This window comes from Schistocerca piceifrons, chromosome 2, assembly GCF_021461385.2.
Source record: "Schistocerca piceifrons isolate TAMUIC-IGC-003096 chromosome 2, iqSchPice1.1, whole genome shotgun sequence".
NCBI lineage: Eukaryota > Metazoa > Arthropoda > Insecta > Orthoptera > Acrididae > Schistocerca > Schistocerca piceifrons.
Genome location: NC_060139.1, coordinates 868,646,735 through 868,673,301, shown reverse-complemented (window position 1 = coordinate 868,673,301; position 26,567 = coordinate 868,646,735). Strand labels below are relative to the sequence as shown.

The following is a 26,567-nucleotide window of genomic DNA, read 5'->3' as shown; positions in this document are numbered from 1 at the left end:
GAATTTTAAAGTTTTGTGAATTGTCTAGTATTCTGCTCGAGATTTAAGGGGAATTGTATTTATGTGTTCATAGAGTTATTCCCTCACCAATGTATTTTTGTAAGTAGGCAGCCAGTAACATTTTCCTGTGCCTTTCCTTTCACTCCCCTGTCGTTTTTCTTGTTCTGTGCAACAGATTTTAGTATTTCTTCATTGTCTCAGAGCGTATGCTAACATTTCCATATTTTATCCACGTCTGTTTCTTTTAAAATGTGGAAGTGCCACGCCCTCCACACCCTCCACACCCTCTTTTCCTTCTCCATTCTACCACAATTCTAGCTTGTGCTCTGTCTATAATGACCTCACTGTTCACACTACATTGAACTCTAATCCTCCTATCATAGGACATGTTGGTTAGAACACATATTACAACAGAACATTTCAGAGTGAGTAGGTACTGAAACCTTGATATAAGCAGGTGGATAGGTTTTGCAACTATGTTCTTCATCTAATTTTGTGATACTGTGTGTAATACATGTATAATGTATCCACAAATATTGATAGGCATAGGTACAGCAACTAGAAGCACTGTGTACTGCATAACAGTACTTAACATCCGTGAAAGATGTTCCACCCTTCCCACAGAAAATATTTCAGAGTAAATAGACTTGGCCACTAATGTACCTGAAGAGCAGCCTAAAGCATTAATTGGTGGTCAAGTCGCTCTAGTTCAATAATGATTTTGCTTAGCAAAGTCAAATGATTTACATCTCTCTAACTGAACCACATATCAACATAAAACGAATGCTTTTTGATATATGGCAACAGTATACCTTCAGTGCATTCATGCGACATGTGTAAGTAAACTCTGAGAAGAGTTATCGTCTAGTTGATGCTTGGCTAAAATATCCTAAGAATAATCTTAGGCACGTAGGTGTGCAGATGTTTGAAAGTTTGTGAATAGCTTTATAATTAATGTGAAAATGATAACTTTTTGAAAATTATGACCTTTTGTTTTATTTCACCTTCACCCTTGACGAACGTCTCACTTAAGGATGTGTGGAAAGAACATTAGCATATTAGCTATTTTGTAAATATGTCTTACATACTTTTGCTTTCCTGCCGTGTCCCACACATTCGAGGATCTATTCGCTACGGGTCTACATAACAAACAGTGGATACAGGAGATTGTGCACAGAATAGTTTAATGAGCTGTGTCTCCATAAATACAATACTATGTTACAGGGAGTAGGGGTGGGGGTGGTTGTGGCGGTCAGATGTCGCCGGCGCCCAGCAGCAGCGCGTTAAAGCGGCAGTTGTCGAACTCGTCCGTGTAGGGCGAGGGCATCGTCCCCTCGCAGCTGGGGCCCAGGAAGTGCAGCAGCGCCAGGTCGTGGCAGTCCACTTGCTGGTTGCCGTTGCAGTCCTGCAACACGGACATAACAGTGTCACAAAAGCCTACAGAATTGAACATATACTGATGGAAAAAATTGCAACAACAAAAAATAATTAACGCACAGTAGAAATAACGTGAATGACCCGCCAGGTTAGCCGAGAGCCCTAATGCGCTGCTTCCTGGACTCGAGTAGGCGCGCCGGCCCCGGATCGAATCCGCCCGGCGGCTTAACGACGGAGGCCAGTGTGCCGGCCAGCCTGGATGTGGTTTTTCGGCGGTTTTCCACATCCCACTAGGTGAATACCGGGCTGGTCCCCACGTCCCGCCTCAGTTACACGGCTCGCAGACATCTGAACGCATTCGCACTATTCCATGGATTACACTAGACTCAGACAGTTGGGGTACACTAATTCTGTCCTGGGGGGGGTACGGGGTGGTGGCATGAAGGGCCACCCCTTAAATTAACCTAGCCAAATACGATTAACCATGCCGATCCTGCGTCATTGTGGGAAAATGGCACAAACAAAAGAAAGAAAAGAAAGAAAAGAAAGAATGAATGAATGAATGAATGAATGAAATATCGTGAATACGTTTGTCTAGGTGATATCTACTGGTACTTAACATAATAAGGCCACAGGCTATTGTAAGCGCGAGATAAGCCACGCAAATGTGAAATGCTGTTACATTAATAGCCTGTGTAACCACCAGACTGTTAAATGCGAGCATGAAACGTGCGTACAATGCTTTGTGCAGCTGCTAGATGCCAGTCTGTGGGATGGAGTTCCATGACTGTTTCAGTTGGTCGGTCAATGCAGGGACGATTAATGCTAGTTGTGGATGACGCTGGAGATGTCTGCCAATGATGTGCCGTATGTGCTCGATTGGTGACAGATCTGGTCATCGAGCAGGCCGAGGAAACATATCGACATCCTGTAGAGCAATTTGCGTTACAGCAACGGTATGTGGGCGAGTGTTATCCTGTTTGAAACCCCCCTGGAATGTTGTTCATGAACGGCAGCACAACAGGTCGAATCACCAGACTGACGTACAAATTTGCAGGCAGGGTACGTGGAGTAACTGCAAGAGTGCTCCTGCTGTCATACGAAATCGCACCGCAGACCATAACTCCAGGTGAGTTCAGTTTGTCTAGCAAGTAGAGTGGTTGCAGGCGCTCACTGGCCGTCTCCTAACCAAAATACGGCTTTTACTGGAAACAGAGTTCTCGCTTGATACCACTAAAGTTGCAAATGGTGGTGGTTTGGGGTCAGTGGAATGCACGCTATACGAGTCTAAGCTGTCCTATAAGTAACCAATTTGTAACAGTTCTTTGTTACATTGTGGTACCAACAAACTCAAATTGCTGCTCCGATGCAGTACAATGCGCAAGAGCAATAAACCGAACACGATGGTCTTCCATCTCTGTAATGCCAGGTGCCCACCCGGTTCCCAGATTTCTTGCTAACATGCATTCTCATGCAAACATGCATTGCTCCCAGCAATCATCTACAGGGGCTTCATTCCTACCAAGTTTTTCTGCAGTATCGCAGAAGGAGCATTAAGTTCCTCGTATCCCTATTACATGACCTCGTTCAAACTCAGTGAGGTGTTGATAACGGTGCCTTTGTCACGTAAAAGGCATTCTCGACTGATGTCAACTCACCACGTCCAATTTCAAAGGTAAATAAACCTCACGATCATTACAGCGTGTATTTAAAGCAAACGTGATCTGCGTCCTCGTAGTGGCGCTAATACCCCACTCCAGTGTGACTGGCGTAAAATTCGAAGAGAGGCCGTCTTCCAGTTGTAGAAACACGTCTACCAACTTTTGTTTTTGTCGCACAGTTCCTCCTTGGTGTTGCAATTCTCTTCCCGCCAATGTGTTACAAACAGACTGTTTAACATCTCACACATTGATTAGCAAAAATAATGAGTAACTTTGTCATATCTCCACCATCGTCAGTCAACATTGTCGTTAGCACCATTAAGATTACCATATCAATCGTCATTGTCATTGTCACTGATATTACACTCATCACCATTCTCATCGTCATAATCATTCCGTTCTTGTCGATACTATTATTGTCATCATAATAATCATTATCGTCCTTGCTGATATCATTATCATTGATGTAGTCATCACCACCAACATTATGATCATCATCATGATTGTCACCATTTGTCAAAGTTATCAGTTCACATCAACTTCACAGTCACCGTATCAGTCAATATAGTCATTACTGTCACTGCTGATATTTCTATCACCATCAGCATTATTGTCCTTGTGGATATCATTATGATTGTCATAGTCTTCATCACCAGCATCACTGTACTCATAGTAACTGGCATCATTTGTGATCATCAGCACAATTAGCAGTATCACTTTTATAATTATGATAGTGCTTATATTGACTATCAACGCCACCGCCAGCAGTTGCATTGTCATCAACAGTAACAGTATCACTGTACTCATAGTAACTGGCATCATTTGTGATCATCAGCACAATTAGCAGTATCACTTTTATAATTATGATAGTGCTTATATTGACTATCAACGCCACCGCCAGCAGTTGCATTGTCATCAACAGTAACAGTATTATGATTATCATCATTATAACTGTCAATATCATCATCATAATAGTCAACATTGTGATCAGCATCATTGTCGTATTCATTATCATCAGTACCATTATCTGCAAACTCACTACTGTCATCATCATCATCATCGAAATCGATTTGCAACAGAGATAAAGTTCCCTATTTCGACGACCAACGGTGGCCCTCCTTTTGTTATTAACACTGGAGTGGTGGTCATGGTGTACGCAACTGCTGAGTCCCCATTCAGAAGACTTCAACATTCATTTCATTCAGTTATGCGTCCTGCGTACCTCAATTTCATTTTCCTTACAGTGAGAATGGGTTTTATCACTGCCGTAAGAAAAACTGATAGTACAATCTGATTATAAACTTTCCTGTTTCATGGATACAGGAAAGATAGAGTCTGAAAAACTTTATTTTAGCAAATGCATTCCAGGACACTTTCATGTCTGTAATTATTTACTTACCGTCCATCCATCCTTTACGTAGTACACACAGTGGTTCTATCAGTTCACTGTAGGCTATACTCTTTTCAGTGTATTTTAGTCGTGACGAAACTGATTTTAGTGGTCTATATTCAAATCTACTCTTTTCAGTTACTCCAGAAGCAGCTGCAATCTATTTGCACTTGACGCAATCACTACAGTGTCACCAGAGATACGAAGGCATTTCAGATAAGTAACATTTGTGTGTATTCCTTCTCGCCCTTCCTAGTTTAGAGTACTCAGAACTGCTACTCTGACTGCTGGGAATAATACTGGTGATACATAATCACTTTTCTCAGTCATCTTTAGATTCTGAATACCGGCTGTTGTGATGGAGTCTAATGTACCACAGTGAATATGGCAGCAGACTAATTTGGGACCATTCTACCGAACGAGACAATAAAATTCCACTTTAAAAAATATTTGTTTTCTGGTAGGAGGCAAATTGACGTTTTCAGTTGATACTCGGCTTCGCAGGAAAGATGTGATGAATCGTGTTTATTTGGGTTGACTTCCTGTAAACAATACAAAACTAAATAGTAAACATGTAACGTAAAATATGAGAAAATTCGCCAGGTGCCTCTTACGAAATATGTCTGGTATATACTTTCGATAACATCGCTCACCTCCTGTCAAGCAGGAACTGAAGCTCTGTTACTTTCTACGCCTTTAAGTTTGTGACAGCTATGTTGTTGGCGTACTGGAACATTAACGCCTTTGGTGTGAGTGTGCTTCGCGGGTGTAAAGCGATCTTCAGGGGTTGTTTCCAGCTGTAAAACCGAGGGGCAGGCTGTTTCAGGTGGAGGGCCCACTGGGAGACAGCCGGGCACCTTTCGTAGCGGCCCCTTATTGGTAGAGAGCCCACAGAAGCGACACGCAAGATGGGTTGCTAACCTCCTTTCAGCAGCGCGGAGAGAAACATCGCCAACTGACAGAAACATAACAGACTTTCCAAATAAACACGGAACTACTTCGCCAGCCAACATGTAAAAGTGTTCCACCAACAGGAACATCTATGACTGCTGTAGCACTCCGCCGACCTGGCTTTAGAAGCACGCCTAGACCGCCAGCGTTCTCCCAACCACTAGGAACAGCTCTGTCCAGTACTTACGCCGGCCCTAGCCTCGGATTCACTCGCGATAGCCTTGTAGTAGCACGTTGAATTTTGTAGAGTATTTTTGGTCAGTATTTTCTTCCATAGTCTTGTTTCCTTATCTGTTTTGCTACCACGGAGTTGTGAGGGTTTTTTTGTTTGATTTGCGTTTGAAACTTCGTCTATGCCAAGAAGGCGTTTTCTCATTAATTGTACTAAAGTGTGTTCAAACTGACTGTTAGTTCTTCCCTGCCGACCACAGGACATTACAACACCAATGCGCACAGCGATGGACAAACAGCCAAAATAAATTTAATAATAGAAAAAGAGCAAAAATAGTTAAATTGAGAAGCACCAGCACTTATTCGAAGCATACTGAAAATTCGGAACAATGAATACAGTAATACACCAGACATCAAATCACCCAAACACACACAAACAAGTAGCAGTTAGATACACGCTCCAGATATTGCACACAGTACCACTAATCATTGACAACTTGCAAAATCAAGTGAATACCAGAGTACAAAAATCCAAAAACAATGCATCCCAAGAAAAGTTAGTAACAAACATGGACAACAAAACCACAAACAGACAAATGTAAACACCCAGCTGTAACCAACACAAGAACAAAATCCCATAGAAACAAAGCTATAATACACAGGAACGTGAACACTACAGAGCGAAAAAAAATGGAAGCAAAATACGGTATAGGATGAAATTCAACTTCAAATACACACACAGAATAGCTAATATTTTTAGGACATAAGGCCTAAAAATGGCTCTTCAAAACAACAATTCAGTTACACAGAACTTCCCAAAAGCGATAGAGAAAACAAATCTACATCAGACATCACCCTTTAACTTCTTTGTCAGGCAGTCTACTTCAGTGTAGTAAGGCACAAAAGTCGTTAGTAACACCATGTGAAATACTTAAAATGTGGAATACCTAACAAAACTGTACGTTTTGTTATTTGGTATTACCAAATAGGGAGACAAACTATGTGTTACGTTTATGTATGGATTAAAAATTCTAGGTCCAGATCGTAAAAATATCCTTATTGATAACAAGTACTCTGAGGTCTAGGTGTTACGAATATGTATGAGATACAGTGTTTTTAAATTGGTTACACAAACGCAACTTTTCATAGTGAAAAGGCTAAATAACTTACAGGAATGTTTGATATAGCAGTTTATGCAGTACAGTATATCATGTTCTATTCCCGCCTTACTTACTTAGTTCCTGTCGCTCCCGCTAGATGGTACGCACGAGTGAGTTATTCCATTGGTCGTCATGGAGTCTTATAGCGGTGCAGAGTGTCTATTGTGTTTTTCATGGTTTCATGAATCCAAGTCCACTGCTACAATTCAGAGACAAGGACTAAATATCGCATGCCACCACCTCAAAGGGAAACATTAACTGGTACAATCGTTTCACTGAAATAAACTGTGCATCACATACGATGCCGGGTCAGACAGGCCAACAGTCTCTGATGCAGTAGTTTAACAAGTTCGGCAGTTTTACATACGTAGTCCGGGTAAATCAACGAGATGTGTCAGCTTAGAATTTAACATGCCTAGTGTTACAGTGTGGAAGGTATTACAGAATCGTTTGTCATGCAAACCCTACAAACTGAAACTGTTTCAAGCTTAAGAAAAAGTGACAAAGAAAAAACGAGCGAGTTTCGCATAGGAATGTTTAACAAAATGCAGACCGAAGATGATTCCCCTAATAAAATTGCATTCAGTGACGAAGCCACCTTATATACCTGCGGTGAAGTGAATAGGCGTTGTGTCCGGATATGGGGCTGATCAGAAACCACGACATGTAATCTAACATGTACGGGGCCCGCCTAAGGTAAATGTATTTTTTGCTGGAAGTTGTAACAAGATTTTTCTTTCTTTTTTGCCTAGTCAACTGCAACTGGCGTATCATACGTGGACATGCTTGAACAACATCTAATTCCTCAATTACGACAGGATGTGAGCACAAACTTTATTTTCCAGCAAGATGGCGCGCCACCACATTGTCATCGTGCAGTTGTCGCTTATCTCTGTAGGAATGTGCCGACTTGTATTGGACGTGGTGAAGTAGTTTTCTGGCCACCGCGATCACCGGCTGTAACTCAAATCGACTTCTGTGCATGGGGTTACGCTAAAGACAGAGAGTGTTTTCCTCCACTTCTGGGAAACGTCGACTAGCCGCGACTACGGATGACTCATGCAGTTGTCCTTCATATATCAAGACTTGCTTCACATGATTTGGCAAGCAACTGATTACAGATGGGACGTTTGTCGCATGACAAAAAGTAGCCACAAGGAAAGTATGTAAGATCGTGTATTCAGTGCTGTATCAAATATTTTCGTAAGGTTTTAATTGTGTTTATTTTTGCGGCCAGAATCAGTTGACATAAAAGCTTCGCGAGTATAGTGACGTGTCATATTTAAAATATTACATACTGGAGAAAGTAACGTGTCGACCACAGTTACAGTGGCCTCCTCCTGAGTCTACATTAGTGCTACGAAACTTCCATTTCTCCAGTATATTTTTTTCTTTTCTTTTTTTTTTACATTATGAAGTGGTACGATACTCAGTAAACTGATGTCATTTCTGTAAGCCACTTACCCCTTTCCTAATTAAAGGTTACTTTTGTGTAACTAATTTATAAACACGTTGTACGTAGGTATAAAACTGTGTGTTCTTCCTTACGGCAGGTCTTGTCATGGGGGGAAGCCTCGTCAGAGAGGTCCACCGCATGACCGTCTAGGGAAGTAATTCCAATGGTAGTTTCCCGTTGCCTTTCACTGATGATGATGAAATGATAATGAGGACTACACAACACCCAGTCCCTCAGAGGAGAAAATCTCCAACCGAGCCGGGAATCGAACCCGGGCCACTTGGCGTGACAGAGCACTGCGCTGACCACTCAGCTATCGGGGCAGACCATAGGTATAAGACTACTTACATTTTAACTATGCTTAATGGTTCCAGAATGCCACATTTATTTTTATTATTTATTATTTTTAAATAGTGGTCACACAATTGCTGTTTGTACTTGACACGTAGACTTCAGGTTACGAAATTATGCAGCTTTCAACTGTTCGTTTCTTCAGTGAATTACTAAAGCTGAGTTAACTTATTGAAAATATCATTACGTATGTAACACCAAGATCCTAAGCTAGCTTTGTGTTATACGTATTTTGGATCTTGGTCTTCAAATATGATTGGCATCACGAACACGTATTAAAAAATAAACAAAAATATTGCTTATTTGTCATCTGCTAAGAAGTATCTTTACGTGTATTGTGTGTGTTATCAGTTGGTGCTATACGAAATACATAGGCTTTTTTTTAGTCCGCAGTCTTCCGACTGGTTTGTTGCGGCCCACCACGAATCTCTCTCCTGTGCCAATCTCTTCATCTCAGAGTAGCACTTGCAACCTACGTCCTCAGTTACCTGCTGGATGTATTCCAATCTGTATTCCAATCTCTGTCTTCCTCTACAGTTTTTGCCCTCTAGAGCTCTCTATACTACCAGGGATGTCATTTCCTGATATCTTAACAGATGTCCTATCATCCTGTCCCTTCTCCTTAGCAGTGTTTTCCACACATTCCTTTCCTCTCCGATTCTGCGTAGGATCTCATTCCTTACCTAATCAGCCCACTCAATTTTTCCACATTCGTCGGTAGCACCACATCTCAAATGCTTTGATTCTCTTCTGTTCCGCTTTTCCTACAGTCCATCTTTCACTACCATACAATTCTGTGCTCCAAACGTATGTTCTCAGAAATTTCTTCCTCAAATTAAGGCCTATGATTGATGTTAGTAGACTTCTATTGGCCAGGAATGTCTTTTTCGACAGTGCTAGTCTGGTTTTGATGTCCTCCCTGCTCCGACGTCACTGGTCATTATGCTGCCTACGTAGCGAAGATCCTTAACTTCATCTACTTCGTGACCATCAATACTAATGTAAAGTTTCTCGCTGTTCTCATTTCTGCTACTTCTCATTACTTTCGTCTTTCTTCAGTTTACTCTGAGTTCATATTCTGTACTCATTAGACGGTTCATTCCATTCAGAAGATCATGTAATTATTTTTCACTTTCACTCCTCAGGACAGCAATTTCTTCAGCGAATCTTATCCATGATACAATTTCACCTTGAATTTTAATTCCACTCCAGAACCGTTCTTTTATTTCCATTATTCCTTTTTAGATGTATGTATTAAACAGTGAGGGACTACATCCCTATCTTACACCCTTTTTAATCCGAGCATTTCGTTGTTGGCCGCCCACTCTTATTATTCCCTCTTTGTTCTTGTACATATTGTATATTACTCACCTCTTCCTGTGGCTTACCTTACTTTTCTCAGCATTTCGAACACCTTGCAACATTTTACATTGTCGAACGCTTTTTCCAGGTCGACAAATCCTATGAAAGTCTCTTTATTTTTCTTTAGTCTTTCTTCCATTAACAAACGGAACGTCAGAATTGCCCCTCTGGTGCCTTTGCCTTTCCTAAAGCCAAACTGATCGTCAGCTAACATCCGCAATTTTCGTTACCATTCTCCTGCGTATTATACTTGTCAGCAACTTGGGTGCATGAGCTGTTAAGCTGATTGTGAGATAATTCTCGCATTTGTCAGCTCTTGCAGTCTTCGGAATTGTATGTATGATGTTTTTCCGAAAGTCACACGGTATATTGCCAGACCCGTACATTCTTCACACCAACGTGAATAGCCGTTTTGTTGCCACTTCCCCTAATGATTTTAGAAATTCTGATGGAATGTTATCGATCCCTTCTGCCTTATTTGCTTTAAGTCCTCTAAAGCTCTTTTAAATTCAGATTCTAATACTGGATCCCCTATCTCTTCTAAATAGACTCCTATCTCTTCTTCTATCACATCAGACAAATCGGCCCCCTCAGAGGTCTTCAGTGTACTCTTTCCACCTTTCTGCTCTCTCCTCTGCATTTAACAATGGAATTCCGGTTGCACTCTTAATGTTGCCACCCTTGTGTTTAATTTCACGGAATACTGTTCTGACTTTCCTATACGCTGATCCATTCTTTCTGTCAATCATTTCTTTTTCGATTTCTTCACATTTTTCCTGCAGCCATTTCGTCTTAGCTTCCCTGCACTTCCTGTTTATTTCATTCCTCAGTGACTTGTATTTTAGTGTTCCTGAATTTGCCTGAACATCTTTGTAGTTCCTTCTTTCATCGATCAGCTAAAATATATCTTATGTTACCCATGGTTTCTTTGCATTTACCTTCTTTGTACCTATGTTTCTCTTTCCAGCTACTGTGACTACCGTTTTTAGAGATTCCCATTCCTCTTCAACTGTAATGCCTACTTGACCACTCTATTGCTGTATCTACAGCCTTAGAGAACTTCAAGCGTATCTCGTCATTCCTTAGTACTTCCGTATCCCACTTCTTTGTGTATTGATTCTTCCTGACTAGTCTCGAACTTCAGCTTACTCTTCTCATCACTACTACATTGTGATTTGAGTCTATAATGCTCCTGGGTACGCCTTACAATCCTGAATCTGATTTCGGAATCTGTCTGACCATGATGTAATCTAACTGAAATCTTCCGGTATCACCCAGCCTTTTTCAAGTATACCTCTTCCTCTTGTGATTCTTTAACAGTATTCGCTATTACTACTTGAAATTTATTACGGAACTCAGTCTTCCTCCTCTCTCATTCTTTGTCCCAAGCCCTTATTCACCGTAACCTTTTTCTCTACTCCTTCCCCTAAAACTCTGTTCCAGTCCCCCGTCACTATTAGATTTTCATCTCCCTTTGCGTATTGCATCACCCTTTCAATATCCTCAAGTACTCTTTCTCTCTCTTCATCTTCAGCTTGCGACGTCGGCTTGTATACCTGTACTACCGTTGTCGGTGTTGGTTTGCTGTCGATTCTGATAAGAATAACCCTATTATTGATCACAGTAACACATTCGCTGCCCTACCTTCGTATTCATAACGAAACGAATCCTCCCTTTATACAATTTTCTGCTGCCGCTTATATTACCCTATACTCATCTGACAAGAAATCCTTGTCTTCTTTCCATTTCACTTCACTGACCCCTACAACATCTGTACAGAACCTTTGCACTTCCCTTTTAGATTTTCTAGCTTCCCTACCACGTTCAAGTTTCTTACATTCCACGCACCGATTAGTAGAACGTTATCCTTTAGTTAATTATTCATGCTTTTTCTCATGGTCACCTCCCCCTTGGCAGTCCCCTCCCGGAGATCAGAATGGGAAACTATTCCGGAATCTTTTGCCAATGGTGAGATCATGAAACTTCTTCAATTACAGGTCCCATGTCCTGGGGATACACGTCATGTGTCTTTCATGCAGTGGTTTCCATTGCCTTCTGCATCCTCATGACCATTGCTGATTCTTCCGCCTTCAGGGGAAGCTTCCCACTCCTAGGGCAAGAGAGTGCCCTGAATCTCTGTCCGCTCCTCTGCCCTCTTTGACAAAGCCTTTGGCAGAATTAGGTGGTCTTCGACCATCAGTGCACCGAGCGAGGTGGCGCAGCGGTTCGACACTGGACTCGCATTCGGGAGGACGACGGTTCAATCCCGCGTCCGGCCATCCTGATTCAGGTTTTCCGTGATTTCCCTAAGTCGCTCCAGGCAAATGCCGGGATGGTTCCTTTCAAAGGGCACGGCCGAATTCCCTACCTGTCCTTGCCTAATCCGATGAGACCGATGACCTCGCTGTCTGGTCTTCCCCAAAACAACCAACCAACCAACCAACCATCAGTGCTGATTATTAATTAAAATTTAAGCGGTGGCGACTTTCAAATCCGGTAACGAGGAAACGTTTTGATTATGAATCAGAGACGCTACGCAGGCATTTAATGGCTCAGTTGTACCACTTTACATTTTATCAACTTATTCACTCTTTCGTAACAACAGCCACTTATAGCGCTGGTTGCATTTGACCGTCTTACAGTATCCCTTCGCTTTAATATTTAATGTTCAAAAATGGTTCAAATGGCTCTGAGCACTATGCGACTTAACTTCTGAGGTCATCAGTCGCCTAGAACTTAGAACTAATTAAACCTAACTAACCTAAGGACATCACACACATCCATGCCCGAGGCAGGATTCGAACCTGCGACCGTAGCGGTCGTTCGGCTCCAGACTGTAGCGCGTAGAACCGCACGGTCACTACGGCCGGCATTTAATGTTCCATTCTGTTTTGGTAATTGGTACTGTTCATACATTTCTGTATCCAAAACTAGTGTACTGTTTCAATTGTGACTTAGTATTGTTTTCCTTTTCATTCAGTGTTGTATTACTTAACGAACAGCAATGTTCGGTATATGTTTGCTACAGATTTAGTGAATTTGAATATAGTTTTTTTTTATCTTATAGAATGTAAATATAGTAGAAGTTTGTCATCTTTTGTCTTATTATAGAGTCACCGCTTCATAAAATTAATTGGTTGGTAGCGCCATCTGACAGCGTTTTCGTGTAGCCACGACGCCACTTGTAGCCAGTTCTCTGACTGGCAGAGTACAGGAACTTCCTTGTTCATTGAGCTAGCGTTGGTACCTCTTGTTTACCTCTGCATATGAACTACGTTAACTGTTATCGCTGCCAGTCACTTTGTGTTAACACAGAAGTGTAGCAAATGAACCCTGGATCTGTATATGATGAATGGCCAACTGCATAAAAACTACTGTAACCAATAACAACTTTTTCTTTAGCTACGATAATAGTTTGATATCATTTACAAAATATACTTTTGCAAGTCTTTATTTTTTGTCACGATTCAATGTATTTTCCAGTATGAACATGCGCAATCGATACTTCAGTTTGGCAAGAGCAATTCAGCTCAACAGATTATGACGATGTGACTGCCTGGTGTCTAATACACGTTGAACAAAATAATTTTATATTGGAGTGAATCATATAACTGAAGTTCAGTTATTAACTGTATCTCGTAATTGTTCACCTCATATCCAATTTTCTGTATTTTAGATATGAGTATGGCTCGTCGATAAGATGAAACTCATTTTTGATATCTTGTCTTAGAATTTTTAATCTATACATTATAACAGCAAGTGTGCGGCAACATACGCTGTCCACAAATGTACGTGCATTGCGCTAATTACTAAAAGGCAGCTTTCAGATTCCGCATGCCTGCTAGAGACGCAGAGCGTCATGTATCTTGCAGGTATCGCTTGGCACAGCTGTTTCCCCGTTTCCGCCGCATATTAACTTACCAACGTCCGAACGACGAAACAGTTTATCTTCCGCGTATTAAATAGCGCACATTACAACTGAAAGCAGGAAGCTGGGTGAATTTGCATGTCTATGTTACCAAGAATAACTTTTCCATGATTGCTGTCAGTGCCAGTAGCACAGTTCTGTTGAAAATACTGATAAACTGTTAAGTATAATTTTCGGAGACGAGGACACATGCTTTGGTAACCAGTAGCTAGCGGCAGCTTTTTTGATAGTCACGGAAAAAACAGTCATATTTTCCACTACATGATACGTGGCACTGCTTGGTGTTTCTTATTAGAAATAAGAAATCGAGAGGCGATCCTCGATATCGCTGCTATATGGCATTGCACTGAATGCTTTCTCAGAAAATTATTTTGAACTATTAGTTCATGAGCCCACTTGAAGCGTAAATGGTTGCGAAAGCATACATGACCTCTTAGCAACAAATAATCCTGGACAAATAGTGAGTATCGTGACGAATACAGGGATTAGCGACCACAAGGCAGTAGCTGCTAAGCTGGAGACTAACTCCTATAATGATCGAAAAGAAACGCAAAGTATATCTATTTAAAAAATCTGATAAAATGATCTTAACGCCTTTTTAAGAGACAGTCTGCACTCCTTCCGATCGGATCATGTAAGCCTAGAAAGATTGTAGAATGATAGTGTCGACAGTCAGGTGCGACGAACACACTGCAAAGGCAGGGTTTTTTTTTTCCTTTATTGTAATTTTCATCACCTGATACAGGCGGGCTGGCAGCAGCTTAATACGCTGTTCTTCAGCCTTATGGGGTACAATAATATGATATAGGTGACATAGACAATACAAAAAATGGCGGGCAAAGAAAGTAGTTACAAAAAACAAAAAACAAGAAGCCGTTCACGTTGGACGATAAAAACACTAACACTTGGTGACACGGCGCACAAAACACGGAGAACGGTGACGGCACATGTGAACAGTTGAGTTGAAACTGCACGAAACACAAAACGAAGCACACACACTAAACACTGATGGCGACGATCTCCGGCGCGCGAATGTTCACTATGCGTGTGCGAGTCCGGGGACCTGCCAAGGGAGGAGGAGGAGGAAGGGAGAGGGGAGAGCAGAGATGCCACGGGCAGGGGAGAAAGAGGGGAGGGAGGAAGTGGGAGGGGAAGCCCAGGGGGAAGAGGGGTGGAGGGAGGGGACGGGGGAAAAGGAAAGAGAAGGGACGGGAAGGGAAGAGAAGGGAGGGAGGGAGGGTGCTTAAAGGAAAGGACACCGGATGGGGAGTGGGGCAGGGTCAAAGTTGATAGGAGGGGTAGATGGAGGGGAGGAGGACATCATCAGGGAGGGGGAGCTGGCGGAAGCCACCTTGGGAGAGGATAAAGAGGGTGGAGAGATGGAGACCAGGTGGGACGTGGGAATACAGCTAAGGCAGGAACAGGGGCCCCTATTTATGCCAGTTTTAGGCAGGAAGTGCGCATGCGTGGAGGCGCCAATTTCGATGGCCAATAGCGACGATATCAGCTGGTAGCTGAAAGGACAGTAACGCCACCTACAGGGTGAAGAACCAAATACTTCGGCGCACGCGCTAAGGCTGCCGCCGCTGCTGTGCGCTGCCATCGGCCGCCCCAGCGACCTCTGTCGGAAGCCTCAAGCAAATCTGCGCGTCCACGTAGGCGCCTTGATTCTTCTCCCGTTGTCAACAGAATATTTATGTTGCTGGCGAATCGTCGTCAGTCTCATGACCAATAGTATTCCTCTCTGCTCGAAGCGACTTCAATATGGCCAGTGCTGGATCCCAAGCTGTACTAAGCTGAAAGCCCGTGTCTCTGTTTACAAGATTCGTCGAGCTACGTATTTCCACTGCTTCCTTAATAACACTGTCCCAGTACGAACTCGTCGATGCGAGAATTTTTGTATGTTGATAATTCATAGAATGGCCTGTACTGAGACAATGCTCGGCCACTGCAGACTTTTCTGGTTGCTCCAGACGAGTGTAGCGTCGGTGTTCAGTGCATCTCTCTTCTACAGAGACACGGGCTTTCAGCTTAGTACAGCTTGGGATCCAGCACTGGCCATATTGAAGTCGCTTCGAGCAGAGAGGAATACTATTGGTCATGAGACTGACGACGATTCGCCAGCAACATAAATATTCTGTTGACAACGGGAGAAGAATCAAGGCGCCTACGTGGACGCGCAGATTTGCTTGAGGCTTCCGACAGAGGTCGCTGGGGCGGCCGATGGCAGCGCACAGCAGCGGCGGCAGCCTTAGCGCGTGCGCCGAAGTATTTGGTTCTTCACCCTGTAGGTGGCGTTACTGTCCTTCCAGCTACCAGCTGATATCGTCGCTATTGGCCATCGAATTTGGCGCCTCCACGCATGCGCACTTCCTGCCTAAAACTGGCATAAATAGGGGCCCCTGGTCTTGCCTTAGCAGTGTGTTCGTCGCACCTGAAGATGTCGGCCAGTTGCGCTGACGAAATATTGTGGAGTTTGCATTATGACATCCGACATCTCGCCCGAGAACCATATATACAACAAGTCCGTCGGGAAAGCCTCAAGCAACACAAGTGATGGTCCTGATCCCCCATGGTACACAAAGGGTCAGATCGCTGTTGCAGAAGCAGCGAAAAAAGCACGCCAAATTTAGAAGAATGCAAAATCCCCAAGATTGGTAAAGTTTTGCAGAAGTTCGAAACATAGAGCGTACTTCAATGTGAGATGCTTTCAATAATTTGCACAACAAAACTCTGTCTCGAAATCTGGCAGAAAACCCAAAGAGATTCTGTTCATACATAAAGCACACCAGTGGCAACACGCAATCAATACCTTCACTGCGCGATAACAACGGTGAAGTCACTGATGACAGTGCCACTAAAGCAGAGTTATTAAACACCATTTTCCGAAACTCCTTCACCAAAGAAGACTAAGTAAATATTCCTCAATTCCAATCAAGAACAACTGCCAAGATGAGAAACATAGAAATAGATATCCTCGGTGTCGCAAAGCAGCTTAAATCACTTAATAAAAGCAAGGCTTCCGGTCCAAATTTTATACCAGTCAGGCTCCTCTCAGAGTATGCTGACACAAAACCTCCATATCTAGCAATTATATACAACTGCTCGCTCATAGAAAGATTTCTGCCTAAAGACTGGAAAATTGCTCAAGTCACACCCAAAAAGGAAAATAGGAGTAATTCCTTGAATTATAGGCCCATATCACTGACGTCGATTTGCAGTAGGGATTTGGAACATATACTGTACTCGAAAATTATGAAATACCTGGATGTAAACGATTTATTGAGACGTAGTCAGCACGGATTAGAAAATATCGTTCTTGTGAAACAACTAGCTTTTTATACTCAAGAAGTAATGAGTGCTATCGACAGGGGAAGTCAAATTGATTCCATATTTTTAGATTTCCAGAAGGCTTTCGACACCGTTCCTCACAAGCGTCTTCTAACGAAACTGCGTGCCTAGGGAGTATCGCCCCAGTTGTGCGACTGGATTCGTGATTTCCTGTCAGAAAGGTCACAGTTCGTAGTAATAGACGGAAAGTCATCGAGTAAAACAGAAGTAATATCCGGCGTTCCTCAAGGGAGTGTTATAGGCCCTTTATTGTTCCTGATCTATATTAACGACATAGGAGACAATCTGAGTAGCCGTCTTAGATTGTTTGCAGATGATGCTGTCATTTACTGCCTTGTAAAGACATCAGATGATCAAAACGACTTGCAAAATTATTTAGATAAGATATCTGTATGGTGCGAAAAGTGGCAATTGACCCTGAATAAAGAAATGTGTGAAGTTAGTCACATGAGTACTAAAAGAAATCCACTAAATTTCGATTACACGATATGTCACACAAATCTGAAGGCTGTAAATTCAACTAAATACTTAGGGGTTGCTATTAAAATACTCTACATTGGAACGATCATGTAGATAATGTGATGGGTAGAGCCAACCAAAGACTGCGACTCATTGGCAGAACACTTACAAGGTGCAACAGGTTTACTAAAGAGACAGCTTGCGCTACACTTGTCCGCCCTATCCTGGAGTATTGCTGTGCGGTGTGAGATCCGCATCGATGGGACTGTCGGATGACATCGAAAAAGAACAAAGAAGGGCAGCTCGTTTTGTATTATCGCGAAATAGTGGAGATAGTGTCACAGGCATAATACGTCAATTGGAGTGGCAATCATTAAAAAAAAGGCGTTTTTCGTTGCGACGGGATCTTCTCATGATATTTCAATCACCAGTTTTCTCCTCAGATTGCGAAAACATTCTGTTGGCACCCACCTACATCGGGAGAAATGATCACGATAAAATAAGAGAAATCAGGGCTCGCAAAGAAAAATTTAAGTGCTCGTTTTTCCCGCGCGCCGTTCGAGAGTTGAACGGTAGAGAGAAAGCCTGAAGGTGGTTCATTGAACCCTCTACCAGCCACTTCATTGTGATTAGCAGAGTAATCACGTAGATGTAGATGTCAATAACAATAATAATAATAATAATAATAACAAGGGCGACTTTGAAACATGATGAAAAAACGGGTCTCTAATTCGAACCCTTGCCTTTAGCGGCAGGTGATCTTCCCGGCTGAGCCATCAGGGAAAATCCTGCAGTCTGCCTCACAACCCGCAACCTCGGCCCGCAGTTTCTTCCTCATTCCTACGAAAGTCTTGTTTTTGTTAGTTCCTGACATAGTCAGGATGGAGACCAGAAGTGTAATGCTTTACAAAAAATACAAATTCTTAATACAATCTCGTAATAGCCAAGATCGCAAGTGAAACATTAAGCGACGAGTGTTTTCACCAATCTTCAGATCGATTATTAAAAAGAAAAAAATTGCATCGAGGTGGACACTCATGCAAGAGCTGGATCTCAGTAAAATAACGGCATACACCATTGAAGTAAAACATTACGTGTGTAAGGCTGCACTGATATATAGTATTTTGCAGGCAAACTCATTGCACCAGTAAATTGTCAACCAAAACATTTACAGAAACGTTTTTCCTGCGATCATGCCTAGCAGATTTTATTATGGAGAATATTTTAACTTTTCGTAGATTTTTTAAATCAAGCAGCATATTTTGACGAACGTAGAATTTTTTTCACACAGGCCTCCATTTCGAACAACGGCATGTTGTGTGCCGTGTAGAATATCTGCCCCTTCTTTTCAAATGTAATAAGAGGGGAAACGGGTCATCTAGGTTTTAGACAATTCTCTCTCGTCAGCATCGTGATATTCAGGAAACACATATGTAGGTGTCTGTCATTTGTAATTCTATTCCGGAGACACAACGCAGAACTTTTAAAATATACGTGTCAGGGACGCATCAAAAATCATTTTAACCCGCTTTCAATGACGAAACACATCCAATGTGAACATTATGTAGTCTGAAGATAGTTACTTTCACGAAACAACCTGGAACCACAACGCGTCCTTCAATCGATCCGGAGGAAGTCATTTCGATGGGGTCACGTCCGTTAACGAGAGGACGCGTGTTGCCACAAAATACACAGGATATTCGACTGTAATATGTCGCACCCTTCATAACAGAAGGATCCATTGTCAGTGCCCCTCACATCCAATCTTATGCTGTATGAGTTTTAGTTTTCGTCGCTGCACTTGCTTTGTTGTGCTCTATGGGTGAATATATCCATCATGTACAGTTCAGTGACCTTTGATTTCGTAAAAGCGTGTCGCAAAAGACACTCAGCTGTAAGAAGGTCAATACAGAATGCGGAGTTCATCCTACTGGAAACAGGAAGTATCGTTTATTGTGAACCTGTTTCCATCCCACTGGAATTTTTCAGATAATGGAAATCACATCCTGTCCATCAGCAGATGTTTACTAATACTATTGGAGAGAGACCCTGAACTCATGCATGTTGAGCAGGTGTTTTGGATTTAGGCAGAAAATGAGGCGCTGACATTTCGAGGACTGAACATAATGACAGTAATCTTTATGTAGAGCAGTCGTGCATTCGAAGTTCCGTTTGGAACTTGCCGCTCTTCAGGTAAACCATCTCTCATGGCGGTACATGTCCTTGCGTTTCTCTGATTTCTCAAGAGCTGCTCATACGAGTCGCTTGTGAGCCGAAGGTGACAGATTTTGAGACATAAGGCCTTTATTTTGTTGTGTGTGTGTGTGTGTGTGTGTGTGTGTGTGTGTGTCATGTAGCCACTTGCGTTAAGTTAAACTCACGCCTATTGTCATCTAGAATAAAAAATAAATTAAAATAACCATTAGTCTGAATGTGAGAATCTCTTAATATTATTTCAACGTATTTTTTTGTGTTTGTTTCATTTTCCATGGACAATATAGACAAACATAAGTAGCGAAACGATCATTTGAATCATTAATATTCTGGCTGGTTTGATGCGGCTTATCACCAATTCCTCTCCTTTGCCAACCTCTTCGTCTCAGAGTAGCATTTGCAACCTATGCCCTCGGTTACTTGCTGGGCGTATACCAATCTCTGTCTTCCTCTACAGTTTTTACCCTCTGCAGCTCCCTCTAGTACCATGATGTCTTGACAGATGTCCTATCATCCTATATCTTCTTCCTGTCATTGTTTTCTATACATTTCTTTCCTCACTGATTCTGCGGAAAAAGACGTTCCTTACCTCATCAGTCCACCCAATTTTGAACATTAGTTTGTAGCACCACATCTCAAAAGCTGCTTCTCTCTTCTGCTTCAGTTCCAACAGTCCATATTTCACTACCATACAATGTTGTGCTCCAATTTAAATTCTCAGGAATTTTTTCCACAAATTAAGGTCTACGTTTGACAGCAGTAGACTTCCCTTGGCCAGGAGTGCTCTTTTTGCCAGTGCTAGCCAGCTTTTGATATCCTCCTTGCTCCGTCCGTCACTGGTTATTTTGCTGCCTAGGTAGCAATCCTGATATTAAATTTCTTGCTGTTCTCATTTCTGCTCCTTCTCATTACTTTCGTCTTTCTTTGATTTACTCTCAAAACATATTCTGCACTTATTAGATCTTATCGTTGATAACCTTTCACCTTTAATTTTAATTCCATTCTAGAACGTTTCTTTTATTTTCGTCACTGTTTCTTCGATGTACAGATTGAACAGTAGGGGTGAAAGATTACATCCCTGTCTTATAATCTTTTCAATAAGAGTACTTCGTTCTTGGTCTCTGGTCTTATTGTTCCCTCTTCCTTGTCGTTCATATTATATGTTACCCGTCTTTCCAGTGACTGAAAAAAATTTACAAATCATCATTCGTTTCCAAGAGGCGTCGTTGAATAGAACCACAAAACTTTAGGCCTATATTGCTGATGGCAATTGTTGAAGTTCGGAACACGTTTTATGCTAGCGTATTAGGACCTTTCTGGAGACCCGAAAATCTCCACTGTAGGAATCAGCATGGATTGTGCAACCAACAATAATATGAACCCTAGCTCCCTCTGTCCGTTCACGAGAAGCAGACTGTTGTGTTCCATTAGTTCCGGAAGGCTTTCGATTTAGTTCAGCACTGTCGTCTAATGCACAAAATACGAAAGTACGCAATATCACACCAGCTTTGTGACTGGACTGAAGAGTTTGTAGCAAACAGAACACAACACATCCTTAACGAAGAGAAATCTTCAGACGCAAAAGTAGCTTCGGGCGTACTCCAAAGGATTATAATAGGGCCCCTATTGTTAACAGTAAATGTAAATGACATAGTGGATAGCGTGGGAAGCTCCATGCTGGTCTTCGTGGATGGCGCTGTTGTACACAAAGAAGTTTTAACGCTGCAGAATTGTAGAAAGACTAAGAGAATCGATGTCTGCTTGAGGGAGTGGCAACTGAACCTCTACAAACATATGTAAAGCATTCCGCACAAATAGCTGGGAAGACACGTTACTGTAAAATTTCACTATTGTGGAACAATCGCTGGAAGCAGTCACATACATTAAACATCAAGTATGCCTATGGAACGAAGTGGAGCAACCACATACAACTATTCGTAGGAAATACACTGGAATCTTCTCTGAGTGCAGTCTACGCGCGAAGAAGGTAGCTTACAGAACCCTCATTCGACCAATAGCTCAATAGTGTTCGTCAACTCCGGACCCATTCCCATTGCGATTGGTATAAAAATAGATAACACCCAAAGAAGAGCACCGCGTTTCATCAGAGATAAGTATTAAAGTGTCACTGAGAATATCTCCAACTCGTGTGGCAGACGCTACAGGAGAGACGTTGTGCATAAAGATGTAGTTTACTATTAAAATTCCGATAGCGTACAACCCTCGAAGAGTCAACCATACCTCTTACGCATACCTCGTGGAAAGATGAAGTTAAAATTAGGGAGCTTGGGGCTCACGCGGAGGCTTAAACGATTGTCCCTCCCCCCTCCCCTCCCACCACACCATTCTCGACTGTAACATGCAAAGGGGGAAGTGACAGTGGCACACTAAGTATTCTCCACCACACATCGTAAAGTGGCTTGCAGAGTATGGATATATTTGTAGACGTAGATGACAGACACTGTTGATACCTTACAATGACATTGTGTCAGAGTAAAATATTTTGAGAACTCTACAAACGGAGCATTTACATTTTTTCACGTGGCCGTGTCGTTTAAATGTTTTTATAGCTTAATTGAATAATTAGAAATAGCGATATTTAAAAATGAAATTAATAACATTCATAAAAATGCCAGATGTGTGAAGCCTTTCGAGGTATGAAGACATAAATATACCTGATGATGATATTTAGGGAGAAATGGTTAAAGATGGAGAAAAATCAATCCAAATGAAAAATTATTTACGGAATGTGAATCTTCATTTTTTCACAGGGTATCCTTTAATACATAAAATTGCGAGAATTCAACCTTAATCGAACTCTGTTTCCTGCTAATATTTTGACTGTCAAACGTTAAGCCCTCTTTGGAGCCAGCTCTCAAGACACGATAAAGAGCTCCCGTTCACCTAATGCACTGGTAGTCAGCCAATAGCGCATCCGTACAGGGATAATCATGGTGGAAGAAATAACACACGGGCATAAGAGATACACGCTACCGCGATGCCCCTCCTCGATAACGATGTATACCGAACTCTGGTCTTGCCTTAGTGAGTTAACTAACAATTGCCAGTGCCGCGTTCTATATCCTATGAAAGTAAAACCATAATCAGAGTTAAGAAAATCACTCGTCAAAAGTATTTCGATGACTACCCTAAAAACCGAATCCGAGAACAATGAAACAAATCTAGGCTTTCTTATATACTGCGGCCTGTTCATATATGGTGCACGGCAACTCCAGATACATCAGGCTGAGACAGGGGTCTACAGCGCCAGTGTTGTGCGTAACGTTCTTGACCTGTTCTTCGCATAGTACGTCCGAAATAAACTGAAGAGCCAAATAAACTCGTACACCTGCCTAATAGCGTGTAGCCCCCCCCCCCCCCCCCCCGAGCACGCAGAAGTGACGCAACACGACGTGGCATGGACTCGACTAACGTCTGAAGCAGTGCTGGAGGGGACTAAACAACGAATCCATAAGAGGCTGTCCATAAATCCTTAAGAGTACGAGGGGGTGGAGATCTCGTCTGAACAGCACCTTGTAAGGCATCCCAGATATGCTCAATAATCATGTCTGGCGATTTTGGTGGCCAGCGGAAGTGTTTAAACTCACAAGAGTATTGCTGGAGCCAGTCTGTAGCAATTCTGGACGTGTACGCTGTCGCATTTTCCTGCAGGAATTGCCAAGTCCGTCGGAATGCACAACGGATATGAAAGGATGCAGGTGATCAGACAGGATGCTTACCTACGTGTCACCTGTCAGAGTCGTATCTAGACGTATCGGGGGTCCCATATAACTCCAACTGCACACGCCTCGCACCATTACAGAGCCTCCATCAGCTTCAACAGTCCGCCGCTGACATGCAGGGTCTGTGAAATAAATGAGGTTGTCTCCATACTCGTACACGTCCATCCCCTCGATACAATTTGAAACGAGACTCGCCCGACCAGACAACATGTTTCTAGTCATCAACAGTCCAATGTCGATGTTGATGGGCTCAGGAGAAGCGTAAAACTTTGTGTCGTGCAATCATCAAGAGTACACGAGTGGCCCTTCGTCTCTGAAAGCCCGTATCGATGTTTCCCTGAATGGTTCGCACGCTGACACTTGTTGATGGCCCACTATTGAAATCTGCAGCAATTTGTGGAAGAGTTGCACGTCTGTCACGTTGAACGATTCTCTTCAGTCGTTCTTCCAGGATATTTTTTCGGCCGCAGTGATGTTGGAGATTTGATGTTTTACCGGATTCCTGATATTAACGGTATACTCCTGAAATGGTCGTACGGGAAAATCCCCACTTCTTCGCTATTTCGGAAGATACTGTGTCCCATCGCTCGTGCGCCGACTATAACACCACCGAAATCACTTAAATCTTGATAACCTGCCATTGTTGCAGCAGTAACAGATCTAACAGCTAAGCGAGAACTTGTGTTATATAGTCGCTGCCGACCGCAGCGCCGTATTCTGCCTGTTTACATATCTCTGTATTTGAATAAAGATGCCTATATCAGTTTCTTTGGGGCTTCAGTGTATGAAAGTCCATATTGATAGGGAATCTTAGGCAGATCTGTCTTCCCTAGAATCGTATCTTCCTTCACAGAGTCTACGAGCTTGCCTGTGGTGCTGACGGAACAGTAACCGTGACTTAGTGTTTAGAAAGGATACAACCAATTTTTTTAAAGAATAGATTCCCTACGAAGTATAGTGCCAGGGACTTTAACACTTTCCCTTTAGCTTCTTGAGGTACGATACACGTCTTCGGTCTGAACTGCTTTAAACTTCTTTGGTAGATAGCTTTTATATTTTCCATAAAACATTTTTCAGCTGTTACAGTTTCAGTTATTACTGAAGATGGTTCTGATCAGAACACACATGTGCTTTGGACACAAGTGTATTCAAGATACCGCTGGTGCTGGTCTCCACAGAATGGTGACAGCCTTCAGCTTGCAGGTACAGATCCGTATGCGTCGGTTTGTTAAAGATACAGTGTCTGAGAGTGCCGTCAGCTTTAAGGCGAACCAAGACATCCAAGAAAGAGTGGCATCGATCCTTTTCCAACTTCATGGTAAAACTAATGTTCTCATGAATGGAATTCATCATGGTCCAAGAATTGAAGACATTTCTTCTCGCCATGAGGTCACACTTTAAAAGTGTGATCCCAAACCTCCAAAAGAGGTTTAAAACTTACAGACGCCACCGCTTTCTCCTAAAAATCCTCCATACAGAATTTGGCCACGAAGACGGACAACAGACTTCCATGGCAACACTGTCAATTTGTTCATAAAATTCCTTAGGGAATAAAAAAATAAGTTCAGAGCAAATGTTGAAGAAAAGGTAGTAATCTGATTCTTAAAATTTTATGGAAACGAGAATGTCTACAGAGGACGCCAATTATACTAAACTGGAACAATGTTATTATTTAAGCACCGACCCGACACAAATTTCAACTGTCACTATACGTCGTGTACTCGCGGGCTACGGACGCAGCACGCGGTACAGCAGGCGTATACTGTCCGTCGTAGGGACAGTTGCACACACACACACACACACACACACACACACACACACACACACACACACACACACACAGAGGCAGAGAGGCGCAGAGAGAGAGAGAGAGAGAGAGAGAGAGAGAGAGAGAGAGAGAGAGAGAGAGAGACGTCTACTCTGGAACTCAATCTCTTTCACACTAGTGCTGTACCCTGTTGTAATCGTTTATAATCTGTAATCTGATGCAAGATTTGTGCAGTCGCTTTAGTAGATAGTGGAAGTCCGTCTGCATACGACTGACCACAGTAAAATTAAGATATCGCGGTGCCATGCATGCAGGTCCGAAGGGACACAGCATCGTGACAGGTGCTGCAATACCGTACTTATCCGCCGACACCTGGCAAGCGACTTTCAAGTTAAAGGTCTCCCCTGTACGGGAATATACATAATGGATATACGAGTACAGGTTGTAGACACATGGTTGACAACGTATGAAAGTTTGGATCTGGCTGTAAATTGTACTTGGGTAGCCAAATGGTAGGGCGACTGTTCGCGATAAGCGGGAAATCCGGGTTCGAGTCTCGGTCCGGCACAAATTTTCACTTTCGTCATTCCATTATATAGTTGATGGTTATCTATATTCGCAATGGGACATAGGCCTGTACCTCTCAGTGGATCTCTTCTGAATGGGTCGCCATAACGGTCACAGGTAACGACGTTTGTGAGCAGCGGCGACTGTACTACCTGTAGCTGTTACGAGGAGAAATATTGCCCCTCCCTCTACCACACCACTTTCACAGGCCCGTCACGTCCACACATTTCTCACAGTTTGCGGCGCTTCTATCACATTAGGGAGAGGAAGTGGGTACTCAGTTTCTGTATGGCTATCTTTATTTATATTCTCAGGGTTTTTGTTCAATCAGTTGTGGCAAATGACAGGACGTTACACTCGAGAATTGCTCAACCTATTTCTCCCCTTCCATGTCCTGTCCGACCTTAGGCTCCACCCTAATGACCTCGTCATAGGAGCGGATCCAAGGTGAAGATATGGGGTGTCGTGGGTGTCATGATTTCACCCCCACCCCTAAGAAAGAACAGAATTTGTGGAAACTTGTATGTTTTTACACACATCACTTTCGAATCTTCCCGGCTAACTTTCGAAGAATAAAGTACCATGAAAAATCAGTCTCTAAAATGTCAACGAACGGAAGAAAGTTAGAAGCTATGTTTAACACAGGATAATTTTCAGT

General features: G+C 42.5%; 1 protein-coding gene across 1 annotated transcript in view; it reads right to left on the bottom strand.

Moving 5' to 3' along the window:
* Positions 1 to 970: 970 nt before the first annotated feature.
* Positions 971 to 26,567, bottom strand: part of LOC124777622 (lysozyme-like) — a 134,661-nt gene continuing 109,064 nt past the window's right edge. The window contains exon 4 of the mRNA XM_047253092.1: positions 971 to 1,405. Within this exon, the coding sequence (XP_047109048.1) occupies positions 1,253 to 1,405 (153 nt within the window). The 3' untranslated portion in view covers positions 971 to 1,252. The remainder of the gene's footprint in view (positions 1,406 to 26,567) is intronic.